This window comes from Amphibalanus amphitrite, unplaced genomic scaffold (genome assembly GCF_019059575.1).
Source record: "Amphibalanus amphitrite isolate SeventyFive unplaced genomic scaffold, NRLGWU_Aamphi_draft 000049F_arrow, whole genome shotgun sequence".
Lineage (NCBI taxonomy): Eukaryota > Metazoa > Arthropoda > Thecostraca > Balanomorpha > Balanidae > Amphibalanus > Amphibalanus amphitrite.
In genome coordinates, this window is record NW_024881545.1 from 1,301,013 (window position 1) to 1,327,158 (window position 26,146).

Here is a 26,146-nt window from a genome sequence, read left to right on the forward strand (position 1 = left end):
GTTTGTCGAGAGGCGCGCGGACACCACCGGCGGACCCTAAAAAGTAGGGTGAGATGAACATCAATTTGTAAGGCTTTCGGTGAGAAAATATTAAAAATTAGTGGCATGGCTGTGAAGCTGAGTTTACGTAGAAGCCCTAGAAACCGCAATTTTCATTGTATAAACTTAAATAGACCACTTTTGCCGAATATTGTGGACACAATAACAGGACAATTATTAACTGGAGATGGCGGCATACATATGAAGCTTTATGTTAAGTAACACACTCTGGGACATATCGTATTATACATCGTTCGAATCGCCGATCTCTTCTGACCATGTCCACCAAAGGGCATCGCGCCATTTTGCGCCATTTTGCTTCTACGGTGAATAACGTGAGCCAGTTCAGTCCGCGAGCGGCTGTGGCTCCTATTCGATACGACTAAGCTCATTGACCTGGCTCGAAGCTGGTGTCACCTGGTGGGCGCCTAAATGTGGCTTGACTTTTGCCATAAGATGTGCTTATTGAAATGTCATATAGGCATAACGCTGTGCTCAAGAAAAACTGTCCGATTTCTTGTCGCGTTTGATGTCCAAGCCGCACAAGTCCCGTGGTCGGCTTAAGATCTAACGTCAAAAGCGCCTATGTGTTTGTATTGTTCGCGTCGCGCTGACCTTAGTTGCTGCCCGGCCGGGGCCGATTAACGGTGGCTGGCAACAGCTGCAGATGCGGTCACGTGACGCCCTGAGGCGTCCTGGCGGTCAGTGCAGCGCGGTCGGCTGGCGGGCTCGCCACACTTGCGTTCGGAGCGGCCTGGGCCGGCGGGCGAGCCGTGCGAACTGCGAACGTGCGCCAAATCTTGGGCCGAGCGGCCTGTCGCTGTTGGGCCGAATCTCCTTGGGCAGTTCGTTTCTTTTCTTGTCTTTGCATTGGCAGGGAATACGTCCTTGATCACGTGGTGATGTCTTGCACCACTTTCAGGTAATGTGGGAATTAATGCGTGCTAATTCTGAAAAAGGGCCACTGTGCAGCGGTTGAATGGAACGGTGCAACATATGTTTTCTGGGTGAGTTTACACAATACGCATTGCATTACGAATACAATGGTGAGACTCAAGTATTTTGGCCCACATGTAAGACTGCGTTACCAGGGTCAGGTCAACTTCAAAGCAGGTGAAAACAATAAATCTAAGGAATTATCATTGTTCCGAGTTTAGGGTGGCATTCAATCAGTAAAATAGCGGAAATGAAAGCTTATTCCCCAACATTCGAGCAAAATAAATCACAAAACATGCATTTACGAATCATATTTCAAGTCGTACCACGGTTATCATTGATAGTCGATGGGAGAAGACTCGGTAAATGTGAACCAAATATGAAAACCGCGGAAGAATAAAGCACTAATAAATGCATAAATTTGTAATGTAAACGACGAAAGAATCACAGACTAATGTCTTCAGTACTCATAACTGGATGAAGCTCGTCGAGCATAACACAAGATCGAGCGATTTTAGTTTATTGCATTTTCCAAGAATATCTGCATGCTTCGCAGTAGATTGTCGACATGTGCCAGGCAGAAAGCATATATCTCTCCTGGGAACCAGCAGAGACTGAATCCCGCGAGTGAGCCTCCACGTAGCCCTATGTACAGCGTATATCAAAGCCAGCAGACGGCGGCACACAGTACAAATCACTCACACCGTTGTACTGCAATCAACACCACGCCACTTCACAGTCCGTGTGCCTACAGACGGGACCATCTTTTCAAAATACATGATTCCGGGTGAGTATGCCCTGACGCCAAGGCAGCACCCGAAATAAGCGGCTATAAAAATACTTCGTTGTCGTTGGCATCGTTGTCAAAGAGCGACAATACGTCATGGCATGTAAAGCAGTTCAAATATCGCCACGTTCATGAGTCAACCCGAGCTTCACAATGATGAGCTTATCCGAAACGAAAAAGGCAGAAAGCTTCCTGATGGTCCGCACTTCCTAACAGTGGTTCTACTCAAACAGACTCCAGCCATCACATTATTGCAAACTCGAGAGAAAATTGGCACATTTGTAAAAGCGACTAATAACATAAGGGCTATGTTGCGCAGCCGACTATCCTCTAAATCGACCTACTAAACAGCCTCCAAGGTCGCGCTGCCCAAACTAAAATCTCATCAGACTCTGCAAGCGGGAGTAGATCTCTCGCCTACCAGGGTTTCTCGTCCCGGTACGTCTGAACGACAGCGACAGAGTCATCGTCCGACTTGTGTCTCTGAGGAAACGGGACCGAGCGGGCGGGCCGGGCGGGCTAGCAGCGTACACTGTGGGTCCCGTCAGCCACACACAGGGCTGGCGGGGCGAGAAGAAACCGGTGGGATTACAATGTAACGGACCTTCGGAGATGGGGGGCGATCTTCAGGGAGAAACAACACAGGGAGAGAGGAGGGTGAGCAAAAGTACAGGAAAAAGGCAAGTGAGCGGAAGAAAAAGGGAAGAATAGAGGAAAAAAAAAAGATAAAAAATAGGAGGCAGGCGAGATGAGAGAGCGCAAGACGGGGAAGGGGGAGGGGGAGATACGAGCATGACGGCTCGTGACGAAACAAAAATCCTGGAACAGGCTGACAATGAATTACAGAACAGGGATATGAAGATTAAATAGCCGAAATGATTTACGGGAGGTCGCACAGCTAACAGTGGACACGTTACAGACGTGAAGACAGCGCGCCCAGCGCGGAAGAGAGATCAGACTGAGGGGTCTAAACTGACAGGGCAAGACTGAGAGGGCAAGACTGGCATGCCAATCTGACAATGGCCAAATAGTATGACAAAATATAAGGCACCAATTAATGCTTACATATATACAACGATACAAAGCAGAAGGTAAAAAGGTTATCTTATGAAGAGAACTGTCGAAGAATATGAATATTTACAAGAAAAAAGGTCGAAGAAATCTTACAAGACGCAAAGCACCCTAAACTTTGGCGAACAAAATGCATAAACAATAGCACGCCAAAAACACTTTCAAATACCGACTACAAAGGCTTCACAGCTTCCAATGATAGCGCTCTTAATTACAAAATATACACTTCGTTAGGCTCACAGAAAGAGCAAAACCAGGGCTGAGAACTTCCAATCAAAGAGCAGATACATCGCATCAACGCGATCAGCAGCGAATCAAAAGCAAATCAAACCGATAGACGTTAGGTACAAAAAGCACACCATGGCACGCGTTGAAACGCGAGGAAACGACGACGGTTCGTAAGAGCATCTCACACTCGCCGACCATCGCAGGCACTGTTCGTTATATTCCCCGGACACCACGACAGGCACGAGCGGCGATCGAGTGAGATTCCCAGGAGCAAATAAGGGCACACTTGTACTTGGCGACAGTTTCGGCTGAGTCCGAGGGACGCCTATCGCACGGCACGACTCGGTTTGAGTCTCCTGACGACTCGAGCTGGGCCGTGGTTGTCATACGGCGAGTGTCCCACTTCGTGCGACTCTGGGGTCGGCAGCATCGCTGCGGGGTAACTATCAGCACCGGTGTATCGCTTTAGAATCAGTCGCCAGAATAGCTCATGTCGTCCATCCGAATGCACTTTAGCTGTATCACACGTTATAACAGCCTGGCATCAGTCTTGATCCGATCAGGCCCACGGTACTGTGATGAGCTTTGCGGTACACTGGCGTCCCGCTAGCTACGGCCACACCAGCCCACAGGCCACAAACCACAAAGGGTCACAATGGGATCATTCCGGTACCCTCGGCCGTACGGTGAACGACGTTATGTCCACCTCACTGTTGGAAAGTGTTCAAGCGCCGCACTTTGCGGTCAAAGTCACCATTCGCTCGAGATGGGTGATCGTCGAGGGGCCAAAGCCGTCAGCCTGACTTCGATAGTGAGCAGCGTCTTAGCGCATTAACCACCGGAAAATAGAGAGTATTCTCGAGCTGTAGCTACGCAAAGTTTGTAACAGTTCACAGCGGTTGTCGCTACTGCAGTACGAGGCTCACACTACGCAAAATACTTTGATTTTGGGACTGGCTGCTTATTGTGAGCAGAGAGAAGTCAACGTGTGCTCCAACCCAAGTGCTGGCAGTAGAAAGTACTGTGGCGGACTTTATCCTTTCCCAGGAATACGAATAAGTTCGGCGAGGCAGCGGCAGCCAGTTTTTCTCGTTTGCGAAATTCCAGGTCCCAGACCTGGGGCTGATGCGATAGGGAGCAGAGCGAGGTCGACTGAGTACGAACTCAATCACAGTCGCCAGCCCAGGCGGCAACAGCAGCTCTAACTATAATGGCACTTCATCGGACCAGCGCTTATCGCGCCCCCAGCCGAAACACGGCGACTGTGCAGCGCACAGAATCCCTCACAGCACCAGCAGCGCCACCTGCACATACCTCTCCGAACGGCAGCGCCACCTATGCTCGCAGATGACGCCACCATCGCCAGTCGGCGGACGGGGTTACAGGTCGGCCTTCAGGTTATCCGATTTGATGGCCCCCTGCAGTCTGACGAGCGACTTCTTCAGCCGCAGCGCCGACAGCCGCACCAGGGCGTTGTGGTGCCAGCACTCCCGCATCAGCCGGGCGATGCCCACCAGAGTCTGAGGGAAAATGGCAGACAATCACTCAACGAGTGCCCAGAGTTTAGGCCAGGGTCTTCGGAGGGACGCATGCTCGTGTATCGTCCCAAGTAAAGTGGTATAACCAAAATGCTGGTAGAACTAAAACAAAACAAACAATAAGGCAGTGTAAACACTGAAAACACATTTCAGCTTTAAACCATGCCAATGCCCTGTACTCAGCCATTCCAAGCGCGGTGTCCTGAATCTAAGTAAGTACCCACTACCCGGCCTAATCCAGACAATAATATGCTTCCAATCGTTATTTTGTACTCAACTAGTCCTACGTATCAGGTATGTCCAGTGTCTGGGCAAGTAGCCTTGGTATGTCGATCGGCTACGCATTCTTGCTTATCTAGGCATGGGTGGTAAGTCAGTTGTTAACCACGTCATTGTCACCATGTCAGTTTCTGGCCATCTACAGATAGGTTCAGTGCCGACTACCGTCACGTACCGGGTGTCCCGACCAGTGGTTGGGGATGGCCGGCCGGTGCTGGTCCACGCACACAATCTTCTTCATCTCGTCGAAGCCCGGGTCGGGGGTGACCACGTCCTGGTAGGGCGACCAGTAGGGCTCTGCGCGGCCGCTGGAGGAGCACCGCCGGGTGACCTCCCAGAGTACCAGGCCCAAGGCGTACATGTCCGACTTCAGGAACGCCTCAAATACCTCCGGGTTCAGGCTGGCGAAGTAAGACGGGCGGGGAGGGTCAGTATGTGTGGGAGCAATCAGAGACAGATTTGAAGGAGTAACAGACCAGACAAGGAGACAGACCAAAGCACGAGTGAGAAGACACCGGACGGTCTTTGAGACACCAGCAAGACAGTCATGTGAGCACTGTGAAGACTTCCTCGCGGAAACGAGGTCAAGTATTGGCCGCAGCTCTCAGTCCATGGACCAACAGATCAATTAAACCATCAGTGAACACCTCCAGTGTCCTGTTCTCGTGCTGAGCAGCTGACCTATCCAATATCCTGTGATCCCTGATGATTACGCCCTTCTCACTCCCTCTCACCAAATCGTAACGGAAATAAAAAATGGCATCTTTAGATCTGCGTCTCTTTTCGTGTCTGCGACCACCACTAGTCTATCCTTCATACTCATCCCTCATTAAATCATCCCGTCCATTTAATTTATGATAATCAGGCATTCATCTACTCTCATCCTTCAACCTCCCCCTTCCCGACAAGACAGTCACCTTTCATCGAGCACCTCCGGGGCCATGTAGCGACGTGTGCCCACTCGCAGGTTGGAGCCCAGGTCAATGTGTCCGCCCTGCTGGGTCACAGCCAGGCCCAGGTCGGCGATGGCGCACTCGCCATTGTTCTTCACCAGAATGTTCTTGGTCTTGATGTCACGGTGAGCGATGGCTGGCTTGCCCTGTAGGGAGGACAGAGGGCGTGAGTCAGCTCCATATTGTCAGGCGCAGAGGAGAGAGATTGTGGCAATAGCTTGTAACGTTAATACACGAATCCAAAGGTCTCTCCAGCTTAGCCATCACACAACCGTACATCAGTTGAACACTCGAGATGCGGCCCACTGAACCCACTGAACACTGAACAGACAGCCTTATCCACGTCTCCCAGTCCCAATTCATCTCTAGCTAACATTGTATTCCTTCAACCACGATGGTCCGTGGTTGAAGGAATACAGAGGTCTATGCTCTGTATACTGCAGAGGTCTATGCTTCAACCCTGTCCCCTTCTGTGATTCTCCTCAAACCAACTGATCCCAAATCCCAGCCGGCGTGGCCTGTCCCAGCCAAAGCACTCTCCCATCCATCACGTCCATTCATCACTAACGTTATGTGGAGACCCCAGATCATCAGCCAGCTTTGACATCCTTCACCCTCCCCTCGTGATCCATCCCTGCCCCATCCTCAGCCCCCTCTACCAATAGTCATACCCCAGTCCCAACCCCATCCCCGGGCCCCCGCCCTCCCTCCCCCTCCCCTGACTGTCGCACCTGCGTGCCGTGCAGCTCCGAGTGCAGGTGGTTGATGCCATTGACAGTCGATATCAGCACCTGCAGGGTCTGTTCCAGACTGAGCGTCTGCCGGTTCAGGAAGTCGTACAGCGAGCCCAGCGGGTGGTAGTGCGCCACCAGCAGCAGCTGAGTGCACGAGTTGCGGGAGCCCATGTCGGAGCCCAGGTAGCCGAGAATGTTGGAGTGGCGCAGCATGGTTGTGCTGCAGGCGATAGGGGGTGTCAGATGTCTGAAGGCAGAGTTTGTAGAGAGCTGGCGTGGTCGGAGCAGTGAGACGGCAACGGAACGAGCATCATTGTGGCGAAACGAGTTATTTTTTGGTGAGAACAACTCAGACGCGACAGGCTAGGCATGCACACCAAAGCACGCCAAAATGATGCAATAAAATACTGGATAAGGCACAGTCCTCAGAAGGGCTATCACTACTTCCACCTAAATCTAACTAGCCCACACTTAGTCTCCAGAATCCAAGTAACACCAGCCCATAATCGACCTCCTCCAGCAACAACACTCACTCACCCCCTCTCCCCCCCCCCAGCAGGCGCCTCTTGTCATCCATCTCAGTCACTCCCGGCCACACCTCACCCTTGCCCCATCATCCCCTTCAAACAGCGACTCACTTGTAGATCTGCGTCTCTCGCGCCCAGGAGGCCTCGTCGCGCGAGTAGAATATCTTGACGGCGACGTGCTCGCCCTGCCAGACTCCACGCCACACCTGGCCGTAGCGACCGTAGCCGACGCAGTTCTCCAGAGTGATCTCCTTGGCGAGGGTGCGTTGGATGAGCAGTGGGAGGCCGGAGCCGGAGCCGGAGGTCATCGAGTGCTCCAGCACCTCCTGCGGGGGAGGGAACACGGTGCAGTCAGACGGATGAACACTGTTCATTGTTCACGTTCACGTTCACTGTTCGCTATTGTTCATTGAACAGTAGCGTCATGAAGCGGGTGACAGTACCGGCTATGATAGCCTTACGTGGTGATGAACGGGGTGTGCAACGCAGTGACTCTGATAAAGCTGCTGGAAGAAGTTTTGGGTTAACGATGAGGTAAAGGTTTAACGTTTAAAGCGCGGAAGACAAACAGCCAAATGTGTCGATTCCCTTTTTTAGCTCTTCTTATCTAATACACCGCGATCGATTTTCCCACGCAGACCAATTAGATTGCTCTCTAGCGCACCCACACAACTAACCAGTGACAACCAACGTCCTACCGAAGTGTAACTAACAATCATGAATATCCCTCACCGCGCCATATCACAAACAACCGTGCCGCCGGAGCCACTCACCCGTAGGGTCGAGTCTCCAGCCTGGCGCGCGCGGATCATATCATCATCCAGCATCTGAGACGAGCCGAGCATCGGTTTCTGTGCCTCGCTGTGCGGATGGGCGCGGAGCCGGTGCCGGTGGCGGCGCCGGGCGCGCCACAGCAGAGCGAGCAGCAGCAGCACGGCCAGCAGGACGAGCACGGGCCCCAGCGCGGCGGCCACCAGCGGCCCGTAGTAGGCCGCCTGCCGGCCGCCGCCCGCCGTGCTCGATGTCTCCACGTCATCTGTGCGGAGCGGGGAGCGGTGTTAGACGTATGGGATAGCTGTACTGCCACCAAGGTCAGAGAGCCAACAGGTAATACACATCCAATGAATACGAAGGCGCACTCGTTTATGGGAACATCAAATGAGACACAATCAATTAAAGAAAAGAAGTCGATAGACATATTAGATATTTTGTCTGTATCATAACTATCAGCTTTACATTATTCTAGGCTCACTTTGTAGTCTATAACACTGCCAGCCATAGAAGCTAGCAGGCATTCTAGCATCCACTGATACCGACTGCAACCTACGGCAGCGCCGGCCCACCTGTGATCTCGGGCAGCTCCGGCAGCGCCGGGAACGCCCCGTCGTTACAGTTGTTGCCCTCGCAGCAGTGGATGGCGTACTGGACGGACGGCTGCTCCGGTACGCGGCCCGTTCGGCTGAATCGGTTCGTCTGGCACAGCATCAGCGCGTGGTCGACGCTGGTAAGACAGCCGCGCGAGCGGTGCACCAGACCGCCGTAATCCATGCTGCGGTCCACCGCAGAGAAACACTGCCGCACACGGGAGGGGCAACGATGGCTGACTTACTTCAGAAGGAGTGCTAAAAAATCCTGATTCTAGCCATTGAGGGTGCGAAATAGCCAGAAGTTGGCCAGCACGAACACCAAACTTATGTTTGTTGTGCACACCAAACTTATGTTTGTCGTGCATGTCCTTGTCCACATCACCAGCATACCTAACGAAATGCTTAGTGCCTCCGACATACACAGAATGACAAAATATAAAACAGACGAGTCTTCACGCCTCGCTGTCACGGCCAGCGCCACCGTGATTACCCCGCCCACTCACCCGCACGGCGTCATGACACTGGACGACACTCTCGCACGGGTGGCTGCACTGCCAGCAGCCGAACTTATCCAGCGCCATCTTCGCCAGCACGCTACTGTGGGAGAGTCGGTCCAGCAGGGAGCCGCCCGGCTCGGCTGTCCCGTTCAGCTCCGGGTGCAGCGGCGGCGGCGACACGGCATCGGCGGCGTCCATCGTGTCGGCAGCGGGCCGGTCGGCTGTTGGGAGCGGAGGGGCCGGTCACAGGTCAACAGTAGGCTGTCGGGAGCAGTAGGACTGGGGGCTGGTTACATGTCAGCAGCTGACATTTGGCTTGTGCTTGAGCTAATTTTGCAGGTCAGAGAGAAACAAAAGTTATTCCCTGCGTTCGGACGCGCTATTTTTCGAGGAGAATTTCCACGCCGAGGGATTTCTCACCCAAATGGTCGTTCGGGCATGCCCGTTTTGCGGGATCCCGAACGATTCCTCGCGTTTCGCGGTGCCCAAACGGCTGTTTTCGTGAGGAATTCCTCAGCGAGGCAATTCCACAGAAAAAATGGCACATCTGAAGGCAGAAATGTACTACCTATTGCTTGAAAAAGCAAAAGTATTTGGAATATTGTAAAATACATTTTAAATATGTAGGTATTCAGCTTCAACTAAGTGTGATAGCAGTCAGTACAACTATCTGGATGAGTTTATGGCTATCTATGAATTCAGGTCTATGTAGATATGAATATATCAGCAAGACTCTTTGCCAATGACATCTTATTCAGGCTTCTTGTAAGCTGTCATGATTGAACAGATGCCTCCCACTGGCCACAAGCCTATGCTCATTGCTGAAAGGACAGGTTCATATAATCTTGTGCTCTCAAACTTTTGATTAAAAGCCATCAAACTCTGGCTGAGTACCTACACTCTGAATTTAACATTTGAGTCTATAGCCTGAGCACTAACTGCATTCAGTGCCAAATGCACCAAGAAGCATGCTAGTCAGCTGATTATTGAGTAGCTGTTGGACACTAAATCATGCATTGCTGACTCAATATTAATTTACTAGGTACTCCTCATGACTTGAAATACTTTAACTTCTCAGCGTGCACTAAGCACTGGACGATTGCGCGCAAAATGTAAGCCTCACCAGTAGTCCGCCACCTAAAGGCATGTAGTTACCTGTGACCCAAAACTATAAGTTCAACAAATGTAGAACAATATGCATTTCAAAGAAATTTTAAAAACTGCTTTTCACAAAACATCAAACCTTAACTAAAACTGTGTGGGAGCTGACCCATTGCCGTATCAACTACTTCAACTTACTATTCAATATTATTGGCTTCTCTGAGCTAGTACTGGTACCTGCAGATGCATACATCTAGGAATTATTTGTATTGAGTTTAATAAGATGAATAAATAAAAAAAAACTAAAAGGAGCTACCTAATAACCACATAAGATGGACATTGACATAGAGCCAACACAACAAACAACCTTGTTTGAGATGATTGGGATTTTGATTGGTGAGATAAGTGAGACCACAAGGGAGAAGCACTGCAATCATTGTACAGGAAGCATAGAAAATTAAATAAACGTTAACTTACCAATCATATAACCAATTACAAGACGTCAGGCGAAAATTGGAACCACTTTTATTCCAATTTCAGTTGTCAGCAATGCAATGAAAACAATGGCTGAGGCAATTTCGGCGCAGTTTTTAAAGGTCTGTTCATCTAGCCTTTAAATCAATTTTGACTTGGAAATATTTCATTCGGTCAACAAAAGCAATGCTAGCAAAATTATAATTGAGAGGAAAATCAATTCAATCAGCAGTAAATAAAAGTAAATGTTTTTTTGGAAAGCAAACACAAAAATTGCCTTTGTGAAAAAACAACTTATTTTGCTTGGACGTCATCATATGGTCAGAGTAGAAAATAGAGAATGGTATGATTCCGCTTTACATTTTCGGATTCTTCTTTTCATTTGTCCCCTCATTTCTATACAGAGCGCCAAGCAGAGCGCTATGTTGGCGCTATGTGTTGTATGGAGTGGTGTCTGTGAATATTTATTCTGTTTGTTTGTTATGCGTTCATAGATAACAGAGCGATTGAGATAATTTTGCTGAAACTTCGGTGCCAGACCTCTTTTTACGATGGCGTTCATCAGTACACGCCTTTGTCGTCCTGGCACGCTGCATAAAGCTTGCACGTCCATTGCTGCAAGGTTCTGTACTGGTGCCAGTTCATCTGCACCTGCAACTGAGAAAGTCACTCACACTGGACAGGTAAGACATTTTATTCATTTAATAAAACACTGGGCACACTTGAAATACACAACTCACCTTAACGACTGAGTCAGGGGCAGGGCATTGCAACTGCAAGGAGCTCGATAGGAGGCCAAGTGAGGCCAAGTGGCCTTTCAAAATTTAGCACTTTATAAGTACTAGAGGTACCTACAGGTTTACGTGATAACTGTATGTTTTGATTGATGTTATGTTATGGCTGCAATTTAGTTTGGGTGAGTGACTTGTATTTTAGCTGTATTATTTTGAGTATATTTGGGTAGCCGTTTTTAATTAAACTGTAAGGTTGAGGTATAATGGTGATAGTTGCGGGGTGTTCGTCTTTTGCATGTTGGGCCCTTTTTTAACTCAACCCTACCCCTACCCTACCCCTACCCCTACCCCTACCCCTACCCTACCCCTATCCCTACCCCTACCTCTACCCTACTCCTACTCTACTCCTACACTACCCTACTCCTACTCTACCCTACTCCTACTCTACCCTACTCTTAATCTACCCTACTCCTAATCTACCCTACTCCTAATCTACCCTACTCCTACTCTACCCTACTCCTACTCTACCCTACTCCTACTCTACCCTACTCCTACTCTACCCTACTCTTACTCTACCCTACTCCTACTCTACCCTACTCCTACTCTACCCTACTCCTACTCTACCTTACTCCTACTCTACCCTACTCCTACTCTACCCTACTCCTACTCTACCCTACTCCTACTCCTACTCTACCATACTTCTACATGTGGTGCTAATGGGATGCTGCCCCCTCTGCCTCTCCTTAACCAGCCATTTGCTGATTTTGTGTTTTTTATGCATTGATATTTGTAGGTAACTCGCCATTTTTTTTTGCATATTTAAGTGCTCAACAGTATTATAAAGCTGTGTACCCAAATCCTGGAGCAAGCAAGATTAGTGTGCTGGTCTATGGAGTAGACATCCAGCAATGTTTGTTGTAACATTGTCAGTACCTACTGACTTATCAAAGGAATGCTGGAGCTCCACCCCATTCCTAAAAGCTGAAGCCTCCTCAGTTGTGTCCCCTGGCTCTGGCTGATGCCTAATCAGTTATTATGCCTACCCATTACCAAACTTATTGGCTGCATACTGAATTCTATTGTGTTTTACAGGCTGTCTGCAAGTGGAAACTTCATTTTCCTGCCTCATTCTAATGACTTTCACTTAGCTTTACTACCAGACCATTGTCCAATTATGTTCTTTTTATTGACTTCAGTCTTCAGTTTGTGATGATGATTGTGATAAGTGGAGTACATATATGTCAATAAGTGGGTCTTGTGTGAGTCAAAGTAGATCCATAAAATCAGCTTTGTGCTGCACCATTGAGCAGCTGTGTTCTTAGATACGAGCCCATCGGGTGGAGCTCTTCTACGCAGCGCTGCGGAGTCGGAGACAGAGTCGGAGTCGGCCGGAGTCTGCAGTTCTGGATGGAGTCGGAGTCGGAGTCAGAGTCGACTTTGGAAACCGGAGCGGGGTCGGAGTCGGAGTCACCGAAAATCCATCGGCTCCGCAGACCTGGCTGTGCTGCGGAGTCTGAGTCTGAGTTGGAGTCGGTCGGAGTCGACCGATCTGTCCGGAGTCGGAGCCATCGGAGTTAGTTTTTGGAAGCCGGAGTCGGAGTCACCGAAAATCTATCGACTCCGCACTCCGCAGCCCCTGGTTCTACGCGCGCCAAGCAGGGCTTGCTGCGCAGATGCTGACCTCTATCGCCCGATCGGGTAACGTCGAGTGTGTGACTGAAAACAGTCCAAGCCGCTGATGACTGCCGGGACCAGGGCTGCGGACTTGGGAGTTGAAGTCGACAGCTGTGGCCGAAGTCGGAGTCGGAGTCGGAGTCGATTTTGGAAACAGGAATCGAAGTTGGAGTCGATTGTGGAAACCGGAGCCTGAGTCGGAGTTGGAGTCACCGAAAATTCATCAACTCCGCAACCCTGCCAGGTGTGCGGGGTCGGAGTCGGAGTTGGAGTCGGTCGGAGTCGACAATTCCGCCCGGAATCGGAGTCGGAGTTGGTTTTATAAAGCCGGAGTAGGAGTCGGAGTTGGAGTCGCCGAAATTTCATCGATTCCGCAGCCCTGGCCAGGACTACAAAGTGAACGGTTTTTCGGTACCTCAGACTTTGACCCCGGCAAAAAGAATCGTCTCAGACTCCAGTTCCGACTCCGGGTATCTTTAAAGACTGCATCACGGTAGTTATAAAAGTAATGTCTGATAGGCATGCTTTTTGTCCTGCCCGAGCTATCTGCTGCACAGTCCAAAGCCAAGCGCTGTGTAAGTGTGTAATACACATAAGAAATATCTGCATGAACCAAAACAGGTTTTAGGGCAGCTTTCGTCTTGATTTTCGTGCTCAAAAAGTGTATTCAAACAGGAGCCTGGCCTTTGCTTCGTTGAATTCTGTCTTGGAGGGGTCAATGAACGTACTGCTAGGACTGTCAACTCTGACCGAATCTGACTCATATAGGCTATGCGGAGTCAGGATAGCGCATAGACTCGTCGACCAAATTCCTACGTTTAGGTTTAATACATTTTCCTCACTTCCTACCATCACTACCAGATATGAGAAAGGTCCATAGTAGTGCGGCCAAATCCATGTTGAGAAGCATGCCTTAGGCTTGTCTCGTCTCGTGTTGCCTTATTTTGTCTGTTAGGTACTGGACAAGAACGCGTTCAGAGTTCAGGCAGGGGGCACTAAACCTCGTTCGGATATGCGTTAAGTGTTTGTTTCGGAGATTAGACTGCAGCGCTTTGCTTTGACGCGGGCGTGGAGGGGCTGCGGCCGGCAGTGTAGCACCGCCCGCGGAGGGGGGAGGGGAGTGACGGTGAGCTGAGGCCAGGTGGGGTGGGGGAAGGAGGGGGAGGCGGGGGCGGGAAGTGCCCAGACGGGATCGCTTACATCAGCTGTCGCTGCCAGCTCGGTGCCGGCGAGTTACATCAGCCTCACCGTGGCTCTGCCTGCCGACGAGCCGTGGCGCGTAGGCAGCGCTTTGTTCCTGAAATACAGGTTTCATATGAAATGTAATGATATCTAGTCTCTGGGCTGATTCGGGAGCAGACTGTCGTCTCTCGGTACAGTACTCCCGAGCAGCTTCATGTGAGCGTCTGCACTGGTACCGCCACCTTCACGCTATCACGTGGCAAGTGCCCGTGACGCCGCCGACAGTAGCGAGTCACCGACCGAGAACGTGAACTCCTTATAAAAAGAACACGATATGAGCCGGCCGCCGACAAGCCTCGACTAGCGGATCAGCTTACCAGCTGATGCAATGCCACTGATGCAATGTTTTCTATTCAGAAACTCGAAGAATTCCTGAGCTTCCTTTTTGCTTGTGTTTCACCTTTGTCAGTTTGGCTACTGTTGCTTTTGTCTGGCATTTTTAATAAGTGTCGATGTAGTGCTATCTAGGTCTTTCTATGTGTGGTTCCATCTGTTACGTCATAATTGTGAGATATTGAACGATTTCTGCCGGGCGGGAATTCGGAATCCGATCCTCCATCGCGTCGTATACTTTTGCATCCGAATGTTTACAATGTACTAAGACATTCAGGGAGTGTGATGCTGGAAAAACAGGGGACCTTTGGAAAATTATCTCGCACAACGCTACCCTTCGGCATGCCTATTCAACATCCCTGCCTTCGTGACAGCACTATGGAATCCTCTGTCTCCTAACCCTGAAAGGCAAGCAGTCGTTGACTGAATGTCTCGCATCTATCACATTTCTGACCACCGTGGGTTCCTCTACCTCCAGACTTTCGCTGAGGACGACTACCGACTGGTGCGGTTCACGGAGCGAACCAAGCAGGTGAACCCGCAGTTCGCCATCGACCTGATCGCTCAGGTGCCGCCCAAGGTGTGCACAGAGCGCGTGGTCGTCTGCGACGGCGGCGGCGGCGCCCTCGGACATCCCAAGGTCTTCATCAACCTGGTGAGTAGCGCGATGTCTTGGTGGGGATGGAAGGGAGGAAATCTCGAAAGGGTGGAAAGGAGGGGAACCTCGGCAGGGCTACTTACTCTTCCTAACTCCTAGCTTATTCATTAGACTGGGGGGGGGGGGCGTTAGTCGGATGAGTGGCTGGCTAGTGGCCTAATGCTCCCGACTCTTCACCAGCGTAGCACGCATTCCAGACATGGAGAGGAATAGCGCAATATGTATTCCTGATTGTTGACTGGCTGGTGGCTTTGGTCGTAGGCTATATGACAGTACCGCGGGATTCGTCCCCAAATACCGTGTCGTGCCATCCCGTTTAAATTGACGAGGTGCGTGTATGCTAGGGTCTCCTGGGTGGAACTGATCCTCCCTGATCAGTGGCTGGACGCCTGTCGATATCTGTTAGGGATCTCTGGGCGGATTTGGACCTGTCCGATCTCTAACAGCTCTGCAATGGCGAGTAACAGAGCCGCTCCGGTTGCAATGTTTCGTCAGCCCTGTGCGTTCTCGCTCGATCTCATGTCTCCAACTGGCCGGTCGGCTGCCACTCTGACGACCTCTGACGTCACTCTGACGTCAATGCTGCTCCGGATGGGCGTCTGTATATCCTTCTGCATTCACTCTGGAAAAGGTCGCCAATTACACTTGTCATATCCAGTTTGCAGGGTGCTTTTGTTGCATCAGGGCGCGGCGGTGAGCAAGAGCGTTCTGTGGCCGACAGCGGTTGCGGAGCGTGCAATGTGCTTTACACCTCTGATAGCTGGCGGCAGAACGGTGTTCCCTACGGGACTTGGGTGCCGCTGACTAAACGGTGCTTCCGTATAGAGACTACCGTGTTGGTAATTATAAGCGGTGCTCCTTTCGTAGCGGCCGTGCCGTTAAGCATAAATGTTGCCATCCTCCTTTGGGAGTCTTGTCACTGACTGAACGTTTCTCCCTTCGGGATTGCGTGACGCCGCCTGTGGTTCTCTAGTCTATCCCTCCCTCCCACCCAGATGTTCTGTGATAGATGTCGTTGTTTATTGCATATCTGCGCGCAGTGAACTAGTTCGATAATGCTCTTATTTCTGGTTCGTTATATAAATTGGGTAGCGTTCCTCATCGTTAACCCTAGAACGCCTAGGGGGAGGGGGGTTGTATCAACCCCCCCCCCCTGAGGTTTTTTCGAAGTGCACGCTAAACGGCTTGTCGTAGCGGGCTGAAATTTTCAATACCCTCTGGGGCAACCTTTGCGCATCTTTTGCCGAAAAAAATTGATCGGGTCATGTCAGGTCACGGAGTTATGACGTCATAAGAGGTACAGCCTCCGGCCGACAGTTACCAAACGTGTGCGCCGAATCCCTAGGTTTTCTGCCGGTGATACCCACATTGTTTGATGGATCATGATGAAACTTCCCATGCATGTTGGGGCAAGCATTGGCTATCGTGTGGTGCAAGAAAATTGACCGGGTCAGGTCAGGTCACGGAGCTATGACGTCACAAGAGGAACAGCGTCCGGTACTATTTTTGAAAAGCGCCCGAACCACTATTTTGCTAATTCTTGTCACCTCAATGGGAATATGCAGCAATATTAGCTTCTATAGGGAGCAAATGGACCTCCCAAATCCAAAAATACAATCAGATTTCAAAAATTTAAATTTTGATTTTTCGAATTTCTGCCGCCGACTGTGACCTTGCCGACTTCCGGCGCTCCCAACGCGCCATTTTTAGAGCTAGGGAAACGAAATACATACCAAACGATAGAGAATTGATCAAGGAACACGATAGTGAAGGTTTCAAGTCGATATCTCCCACCGTTTTGCCGCAATCGCCGCGGAAAGTTGAAAAAAGTTTGATTTTTTCGGAAAATTTGACCTTTGACCGGTCATAAGTATGTAGGTCAAATGTTGACCTAGGACCAAAAAATATACCACCAATCGCGAGATCTCGTTGAGAGCAATCCGTTGGTTTTTTCCGCTAAGCTCTACGACCTTCCGTTTCGAAACGCCAGGGGGGGGGTCGTAACAACCCCCCCCCCCCCCGGTCGTTCGTGTTATGAGAAATGGCCTGGTCGTGCGAGGGTTAAGATCTGAAATATAGATGGAAATAATATTTTTTACTTTTTGCACCTGTTTGTTCAAATTTTGCCGTTTTGATGCCAATTTCATAGCCAGTTTTAGATTTCGTCAGCTTAGATTAAATAATATTTTAGCCTAAACGTAGTGTTCGTACAAGCGATTTCCGTCGAACATTATCGTGCATGAAAATAGAGGGGACATGACGCCACCATGACGTCGTTTCCGTCCAACTTATGATAGTTACGAAATTTTCATCTGGATACTCTCAAACTAATGTAGCTGAGGGCGCCTGAAGTTTGTGTCGATGCGTTTTCAAGTTACTAAAATATCGCAGTAACACGGGATGGAGGCTCTATACCCTGTAGACTGTGGAGTCCCCCCATCCCCACCCAGTCGAGCGCTGGATAATAGGCCTATATCCGATAAGCTATAGCTACTTTGTGCGCTGAAGTTGCGGTGGCATTTGCTGTATTACCCTCGTTATTTGAAGGTCTCTCACTTGTCTGAGCATCTTGCATCATGCAGTACGATAAGAAAGAGACAACATTCTTCATTAGATTTAAATAACCACAAGTGGTTGTGTCTGTTAAGTGAAATCACTGATAGGACTCTCGAGGTGCAGCATTGCGTGATAAAACGTATCCGAGCATTGCGCGATGTTTGTCGCTGAAACCGCCTGATGCAATCCGCTCTTGCTGTACCCACCTTTACCTGCACGGCAACGGAATAATACTGGATGAGTTGGCGGGTTAAATGCGGCGCTTGATACCGGATATTCTGAGCTGTTCCACAAATGATGCAACCTGCCGTGGAGCCGGCCGCTGCGTCTGCGCCAGACCCAGGCCGACTCGCCACTCTCGCCTTTCTTAGCGTTTTAGATCCAGTTACCCGCTCTGTCAGCCACGGCATTATTCGCTCTTACTATGCAGTTCGTGTGGAAAACTGTGATACGCACAATGGGTACTATGAGTCCTGACATAGCCTGACAGACACAGCCTGACATCACGTTGTCATTCGTCATCCATGAGTCACCCATGTATTATCCCGCGCCCCGCTGGGGGGGGGGGGCAGAATCTGCCCCCCCTCCCGTTTTTCGCCAATAACTTCTAAACGCGTTATGCCAGCGACGTCAAACTTTCAGTACCTTATCATACATCAATTTGACACGTTCCCTGAAAATTTGAGCGAAATCCGTCGGAAAATTTTTGAGAAATTGACGTTTTTGTGACGTCATGTTCGCCATTTTCGCCTCAAAAACGGCAAAATTTCAAACGCCGCTAACATCTTCATTTTTAAAGGAATCAAGACGTAACAAAAAAGGTTATACGTGATTCTACTTTGTCTATCAAATGGCTATCTCGGTTTTTTGAAAATTTTGGATTTTGACCCAAATTTTTCCAAAAAACTGACTTTTTTGGAAATTTATTATAAAATCCAAAATTTTGAGTGTATCGAAAAAAACGGAATATATGTCAGAGAAGTAGTCTATGTGCACCTATATACCAATTTTTAGAAGAATCGGTTCAAAAATGTGGGAGTTATTCAAAATTTTATGACGTCACGACACACAAAAATTTTGAAAAATGATTTTTTTGGAAGTTCTAGACCTTGTACGGAAACAAAAATAGCACCATTCGATTCGCCGTGAAAAACTGCATCAGATAGACACCTTTTTAGGCCTTAACAACCAACTTCAAAATTTGACCTCACTTGACCTGACCTTGACCTGACCTCGACCTGAAATTCATCCAGAGGTGGTCCATATCACTTATTGAGTGTGCCCATTGAATTCTATGAATAAAATGACCCATAAAACATGTGTCGCACATGCCCTTTTCTATATTTTGTTTTTGGTGACCTGACCTGACCTGACCTGACCTTGACCTTGACCTTTGAATGACATTGTATGCAACAAATATTGTCTTGGTAGTCTAAGAACACGTTTTGGGCAATCAGTCTCAGTCCATTCTCCGGCAACTACGGTGCAAGGCCGATACTGTAGAAACTTACATTTTGTACCCTTGACCTGACCTTGACCTGACCTCTGACCTACTTAAGCAAAAAAATTTGGGCTCTTTAGATCCGCCTTGTTGAGACCTTTCGATTGCCGTTTTCCCCGTCTTTCTACGACCATCGGTTCGGAAGTTAGACAGGGGGGGCAGAATCTGCCCCCCCCCCCCCCCCCAGCAGGGCGCGTATGGCTGAATAGCCCAGCGGGGCGCGGGTTATGTAACCCCGCCGTTATTTAAAAAGCGAATATCCGACTTCGTGTCCCACTTTTGTGACAAGCAAGGTTGGTGAATTATACCTCACGACCCCGCCCCTTTTCTCCCCCAGGATCAACCTGGCATCCATACCTGCGGCTACTGCGGCCTGCGGTTCGTGAGACCGGACCACCACTAAGCGACGCCTGCCGGCCGATCAGGGCCGCCCCAGGTGTGCTCAGCTGTTGTAATTAGACTGATTGTCCGTACGGGAAAACCGCGGGGGTCAATGTAAATATAGGTACACGTGTAAAAGATGTGTTTGTGGGACATTCGAGGAGCAAGGATTACGGAATAAGGGAAGAAGGTGAAGGGTGTTATGGGGGATAAATATTGTAAGACAAGTTGGATGAATTCTGGATTGGTTTAGTTCAGTGTCAATGACGATGAGAGAAACAGAAATGCTAGCACAAAAGATGACCTTCGGGCGAATGAATTATTATAGTATTTCACCAATGTGACTTCTAAGCATGTGACCAATATCGGCTCTATGAGGTCTTGTTACTCGTAGTTAACGCGTGAAGCTTTAAGGTCAACATCGGTTCAAAATATTTTTATCGTGACAAATTGTGTACAACTGTACAATAAATGGGAAGACTTCTTTGATGCGATGTGAAATCACTCGAGTGACATGTTCATCACGCACATTTTGAGTGTTCGGCTTCAGTAAGATAAAAGTTACTTTGTCCTCGAGCCGGGTGCTTCAGCGATTAGTTGCTCAGAACAGCTCAGCTATGGCTATTTATGCAACGATATTACTTCTTTTAATAGAACTATGTCATCGCCTATAGTTATCTTTCATGCGAGTTGTTCCAGAAAGACATACATTGTGCAATTTTCCACCCACCGCGATCATTGCTCATGCTAGTGAGCTGTGCGCGGTTCAATGTTTACCCTCCACTGGACAGCCTGGCACGTGTCAGAATCATTACGAAACCCTCCCGAGATATCATCATGGCGAAACCGTGCCCCGTGCCTACGTGCTTAACGAACTCATAGTCACTTGTTTACCGCCGACCGCATACCTACATATGCAGGTGCCTTGTGGTTTTCATTATCGCGTCTTATTACCTATGTGGACATAATAGGACATATGGCTATCAGGTGCTGTCCTACTCTCGATATCACCGATGTATCGTCCGTGTACAACGATGAAACGCTTCGGCGCCCCTGCCCAGTGGTCGATCGGACATTCCATGAATCGTGTAGGCATGAACTATGAACCGCGTAGGCATGGACTAGGATCTATGTAGGTACAGGTAGGTCAACCCAGGTCCCTTCGGCTCCCGGCGCAGTATTGCGTCAGCTCCGTCACACACGTACCGTGACTCATGGGTCCGGCCGGCTCTGCTGCACGCAGGATGGGGAGTGTGCTGGTCTGGCCAAAACGACAAAGTGCACAAACTCTGAATATATTGTCGGTAACAACTCCGTCACCACCCGGTGCCGACGAGGTCGCAATCACAACTCAGCGCGGAGCTCCCCGCTCCGCGCGCCGTCCCGGTTCCCGCCAGACTCCCAGCCGGCCCGCCGGCAGCCCCAGCCGCCGGCGCCGGGCCTCAGGCGATCACGTGATCCGTGGTCATGCCCCGCGGCCCGGGCCAGGCGAACGGAGCAGCCGGCACCGGCCGATGAGGTGCCAACCTAGTGGAGATGCAAACCCATCACATCTCCCCCTCCCCCACAGTCACATCTGCTCACATTTCCTCGATTAACCGTTTCACGCGCCTTCTCACACGCGTGGATCGTCTCAACCCGAGCGGGGCCGACGGCGCCGCGGCCGCAGGCTCCCTCTGCTGGAGCACCGGCGGCGGCCGGCTCACCACCGGTGGCACGCACTGAGCCAGTTCGTCAGGGATGGCATGGCCATAACGACGCCGCAGATGCCTACGATTTCGCGTCAGCACACGCCCGCTGGACAACCGCACAAAATACCTCCGATGGGGCCCAACCTCACACACGACACCGTAACGGTCCCACCGCCCGGTGCGGTCGTCCTGGACAGACACCTGGTTACCGACGGCCAGTGGCTCCAGGTCCCGAGCCTGCCGGTTATAGAGGTCGTCCGCGCGCTGCTGTTGCTCCGACAGGCGGCCAGCGGCCGCATCGGCAGCGATCTGCCACTCGGGGGCGAAGCTCCGCCGATGAGCAGGCAGCGTGTCTCTCACTGGATGTCCGAAGACGATCTGTGCTGGCGACCTTCCTCCTCTCCCGGGGGCGTTGCGGTGCTGTAGAATTCCCCTTGTCCACCGTTCCTCGTCCAGTTGATTCCTGCAATCATCCCAACAGCACCGGATCAGTTTCTTGGCGGCCTTCACCGCTGCCTCCGCCCTCCCGTTAGATTGGGGGTAGTGGGGAGATGACCGTCTATGCTCCACACCCCACCGACACAGAAAGTCTTGGAACGCCTTGGATGCGAACTGGGGCCCTCCGTCTGACATGATCCATTGAGGTACACCCACTTGACAAAAGATCTCACGCATTGCTGACATCAGCTGTTTAGCCTGTGCACAGTTCCCCAGCAACTTGATGAAGCGCCACCCCGAGAATCCGTCTACAGCAATCAGGTACTTACGCCCAGCGTGTTCTGCAAAGTCAAGATCAAGTGACTGGAACGGTCGCTGTGTAGGCTGGTGGTGTAGGACGGTCTCTCGCTGCTGTGACGGGAGCTGGGCCTGGCAGTTCCGACAGCTTCGTGTCACGTTCTCGACATCGGCGTCCATTCCGGGCCAGTAGACGACCTGACGAGCTCGGCTCTTCGTCCTCTCCTTGCCCAGGTGTCCGTCGTGGAGGGCAGCTAGGACAGCCTTGCGCAGCTCCTGTGGGATAACCAGCCTGCACCCACATACCACGAGTCCGTCATCGACAGACAGTCGGTCACGAACAGTCCAATATCTGCGGATAGATTCTGGTGTGTCATTCTTGGTCTGGGGGAACCCTTCTTCAATAGTGCGTTTCAATGACTGATACTCGGGGTCATACAGGGCAGCGCGGCGTACAGGGACCCGCAGTTGCTTCTGTACACACTAGTATTTCAGAGTATTCTTGGCCTGTGATACCGTTGGAGGCGAGTTGGGGAGTGATTGTAGGCTTGTTGAAACCGCCGTTTGAAAGGCTTCAAATTGATATAATGGTCTCCTAATTTAATCAGCTTTTTATGGTTGTATCGGCAAAACATTGTTTTTAGCGCTATTTCCTGCCCCACTCCTTCTCAAACCTGGAACCGCTTATTGCATTCACTCCTGCCATCTAACGATGGTCGTGCTGGTTACTAATTCCGGCGCTAGTTTCTGCTCCAGTTTTGCACCCGGCACAAACTCAAGCGGCGCCGTGGCTCGACCGGTGAGGATCGGACCCAAGGCCCTATATACCAGGTAGGGTCGTCCGGCGATTCTACCTGATCGTGACGTCAGCTTGTGACGTCATCTGGGGGCAAGTCTTGAAGCCCCGTTTGAGTCCCATGTAAATGGGCGATTTTTGAAGCGCTGTAGAGCAAACTCTGTTAGAGCTAGCACAAAACTAAGTGCATCATCGGAAAGACGGGACATTTTTCTTTGAATTATCTAAGAGCAGTTTTTCACTAAACCCATTAGTTTTTCCGAAAATTCGTAATAAAGCCCCCCATGCCTCCGCAGCCTCCCTTCCGCCGGCCGCTGCGCCGCCGCGGTAGTGTAGTGGTTAGGATGCTTGCACCGTGATCCAAAGGTCGTGCGTTCGAATCTAGGCGCGGGTCGCTTTCAAATGGAAATTGCAAGCAGAATATGTGCTTTTTCTTTAAAAATCACTTATATTACATCTACCCGTTCATAAAACTATCGATAACAATTGACTGAAAGCCAAAATATAGATTACATTCTTATAAAACAAATTCAAATATGGCGGCCGTTGCGCTAGGCTCCACCCCCGACTCCGCCCCTTCGTGTGACGTCATCTGTGCACTTGGACACACAGGGAGATAGGGGACGACATGGGCCTGATCGGACCGAGCCGACTGCCTGGGGCGTGGTTGGGTCGCAGGCACAGCTGGAGAAGGGGACGGGAGCGAGGGGGAAGGGAGGAGGTGGTCACGTGTCCGTCCAAGCTTGCGCACGACCTGTCCCAACTGAAGCGAACACTCCGAAAGTGAACTTCAGCTGCAGTCTTTAAACAGGTTTTATGGAGGTAAATGAATATTGCCTTGATGCCGAAAAAGATGGTCGGTAATGTCGGTATGCCTAAGTCATTTCGGCCTCTAATCGAGCTAGAGCTTTGCGGAAATACGAGCGTGTTGCCTGTGACGAGAGGAAGCCGGCGATACCCCATTTCAAGGTCCCAGGTCATTGGTTGACCTTGCAGGCCACGACAATGACTCAAAAGTCGGGAAAATCGGGACTTGTCAGAGCTTCGTAAAGTGAGGCTTCGTAGAGTGGGGTTAAGTTTTTCAGGATTCTGATCACGAATTTTATGTTAATTTTGATCCCATATGATGTCTTCATGCAGTCGGCCAGATCGGGTCGGATCGAATCAGGTCAACCAGTAGTAGTCCTGTCGGGTATTCATAGTAGTTGGGCGTCAACCACCACTGACAGCTTCGTAACATGTTACGAAGGCACAAAAACTACTTCGTAAAAGTTCAAATGGTTGCTAAATTCGAAATTAGCTCCAAAAACTAGGCTAGAAACATGTAAAAGTCATAAGAATGAATCAATGTCAGTAAATATCAAATACCTAACCTGACCTTCACATGACCTTGACACCCACCCCATGCGTTGACCATCATCATTTTACATGTTTGAACGTTTGAAACCACAAAAAGACTGCAAACGCGCGAGTAATGTGAGCCGACACAAGCCGATCGCGATTCCGGCCAAACATGTTCTCGAGAAAAGGTCACAGGTCAAATGTCATGTGGGTCAGGGTCATGAAATTTTTTTCAGGGTATGTATGAAATTGATTACCTCGGGGAAATGAAAGCTTCGTCGCGATCGGCCACGCTTTTAGTATGAGTTATTCGCGAAAAACCGAGGAGGTTCCGTTCGACCGCCCTAAAATTGCGAGCGTTAAAAACTGTAGGGCCAAGTATTTTAAGAAGTTTATAGTTATCTTATACACAATTAAGTGTTTAAAACTAAACCGTTTTCTCTTTATGTGGACTAGTCTCAGCTTACAGTGTGCGCCATAAAGAATTACCCATCGATAAAATTACTTTATTTCCTAATGGGATGACATAGGTAGATCATGTTTTGCATAATCGAAAATTTGTCTCCAACCCTGACAGTGTAGCTCATTTTGTATATCGTCGTCCACTGTCTTTGCTACGCTCCTGAAATGCGAGGTCGTCTTAACGTGCATCCGCCGCCCCTGAAATTCACGAATCACCACTGGGTGTTGGCTGCTGAGCGCTCTTTGGCCTTAAGAATGCTGGGCACAATTTAACCCAGACTTAAGCCCCATGGGCCCAGTCAACTGATTTATCCTGCAAAACCCAGTCTACCTAGTCCCTAATACACCGCAAATGACATACGGCGCAGCATCGTTTTAGTATGGGTGATCGAGGAAAATAAGAGAAAAGACGCGTGTGGGTCTTTTCTCGTAGTCGTCTCGCGTGTGGGTCTTCTGTGGGTGGGCGCGTGCCATAGTGCCCTCGCGTCTCGGGCCCGTAACATAAGAAGGCGAGGATACAGAAAACGGACTACATTGTTTTGTTGGGAGATGACGTTGTTAATATGCATGTAAAAGATGGCATAGTGGTGTCAGCTCGCCTTGAAACAAAGTGAAATTGTCGATGGGTAAATCAGTCACATCGTCAGGAGGTGCAATGCCCTCCTCATATCCCTCTCCAAGTTCCGCCACCATTTTGACCAGGAAACGCTAAAGTTACTCATTGAGACCCACGTGTTCCCTCACATTCTGTACTGCATTTCGGTGTGGGGCGGAACCACAAAAAATCAACTCACTCGGATCCAAAAACTCATCAACTTCAGTGCTCGGATCGTGACAGGCGTGCGGCGTCGGGAGAGGATCGGGCCGGCTCTGGCATCCCTGGGCTGGCCCAGAGTGGAGCGACTGGTGTGGGAGAGGGACCTACTGAAGGTGTGGAAGGCGCTCCACATACCAGCTTACCCTCTCTCCATCCGCCGCATGTTTGTGTCCCGCTCTGAGGTGTCTGGCCGGGTCACACGCTCTGTAGAAGCTGGCGCCCTGGAGCTGCAGAAGTGTAGGCTCTCTTCCACACAGAGAACGTTTAGTTACCGCGCTGCTGCCGCGTGGAACCGGCTGCCGCCGGCCGTCAGGGAGCAGCCCACGCTGACCGCGTTTCGCCGCGCAGTGGCGGCCAGCGAAGCCTGAGATCTTGGGGTGCTGTGTTTTATTCCGGTTTTAGTGCAATTAGTTGTCTTATTTTATCTGCCAGTGCCTATTGCCTTCTTGCATTTTACTGTATTGTGCATGACGCTGAATCCTGAAAAACCATGTTATGTGGATGGATTTTAGATCAATACATACATACATATGGCTCACCCTGTATGTAAAAAAATCTTTGCTAATTTATTACGATAGATGAAATAAATATCAACCACCACATACATTAGACTTTAGAGAGGTCCGTAGGACACCCTCCCCCGTTTTCTTTTTTCACAAATAACTCGCGGGAAAAACAACGGATCGCAAAGATA

The 26,146-nt window shown here is 50.1% G+C and overlaps 2 protein-coding genes across 2 annotated transcripts; one reads left to right on the forward strand and one right to left on the reverse strand.

Moving 5' to 3' along the window:
* Positions 1-1,481: 1,481 nt before the first annotated feature.
* Positions 1,482-10,649, reverse strand: LOC122377738 (activin receptor type-1-like). The gene is made up of 9 exons (XM_043358111.1): positions 10,535-10,649; positions 8,963-9,177; positions 8,436-8,664; positions 7,866-8,128; positions 7,204-7,418; positions 6,563-6,785; positions 5,796-5,977; positions 5,054-5,279; positions 1,482-4,581 (listed from the first exon to the last, which is right to left on the reverse strand). Exons 1-9 carry the CDS (start codon positions 10,539-10,541, stop codon positions 4,441-4,443), a joined length of 1,701 nt encoding a protein of 566 aa, XP_043214046.1. The 5' UTR covers positions 10,542-10,649; the 3' UTR covers positions 1,482-4,440.
* Positions 10,650-10,846: 197 nt separating this feature from the next.
* Positions 10,847-20,097, forward strand: LOC122377739 (NADH dehydrogenase [ubiquinone] iron-sulfur protein 6, mitochondrial-like). Its single transcript, XM_043358112.1, has 3 exons — positions 10,847-11,214; positions 14,993-15,169; positions 19,567-20,097. Exons 1-3 carry the CDS (start codon positions 11,083-11,085, stop codon positions 19,630-19,632), a joined length of 375 nt encoding a protein of 124 aa, XP_043214047.1. The 5' UTR covers positions 10,847-11,082; the 3' UTR covers positions 19,633-20,097.
* Positions 20,098-26,146: the final 6,049 nt, after the last annotated feature.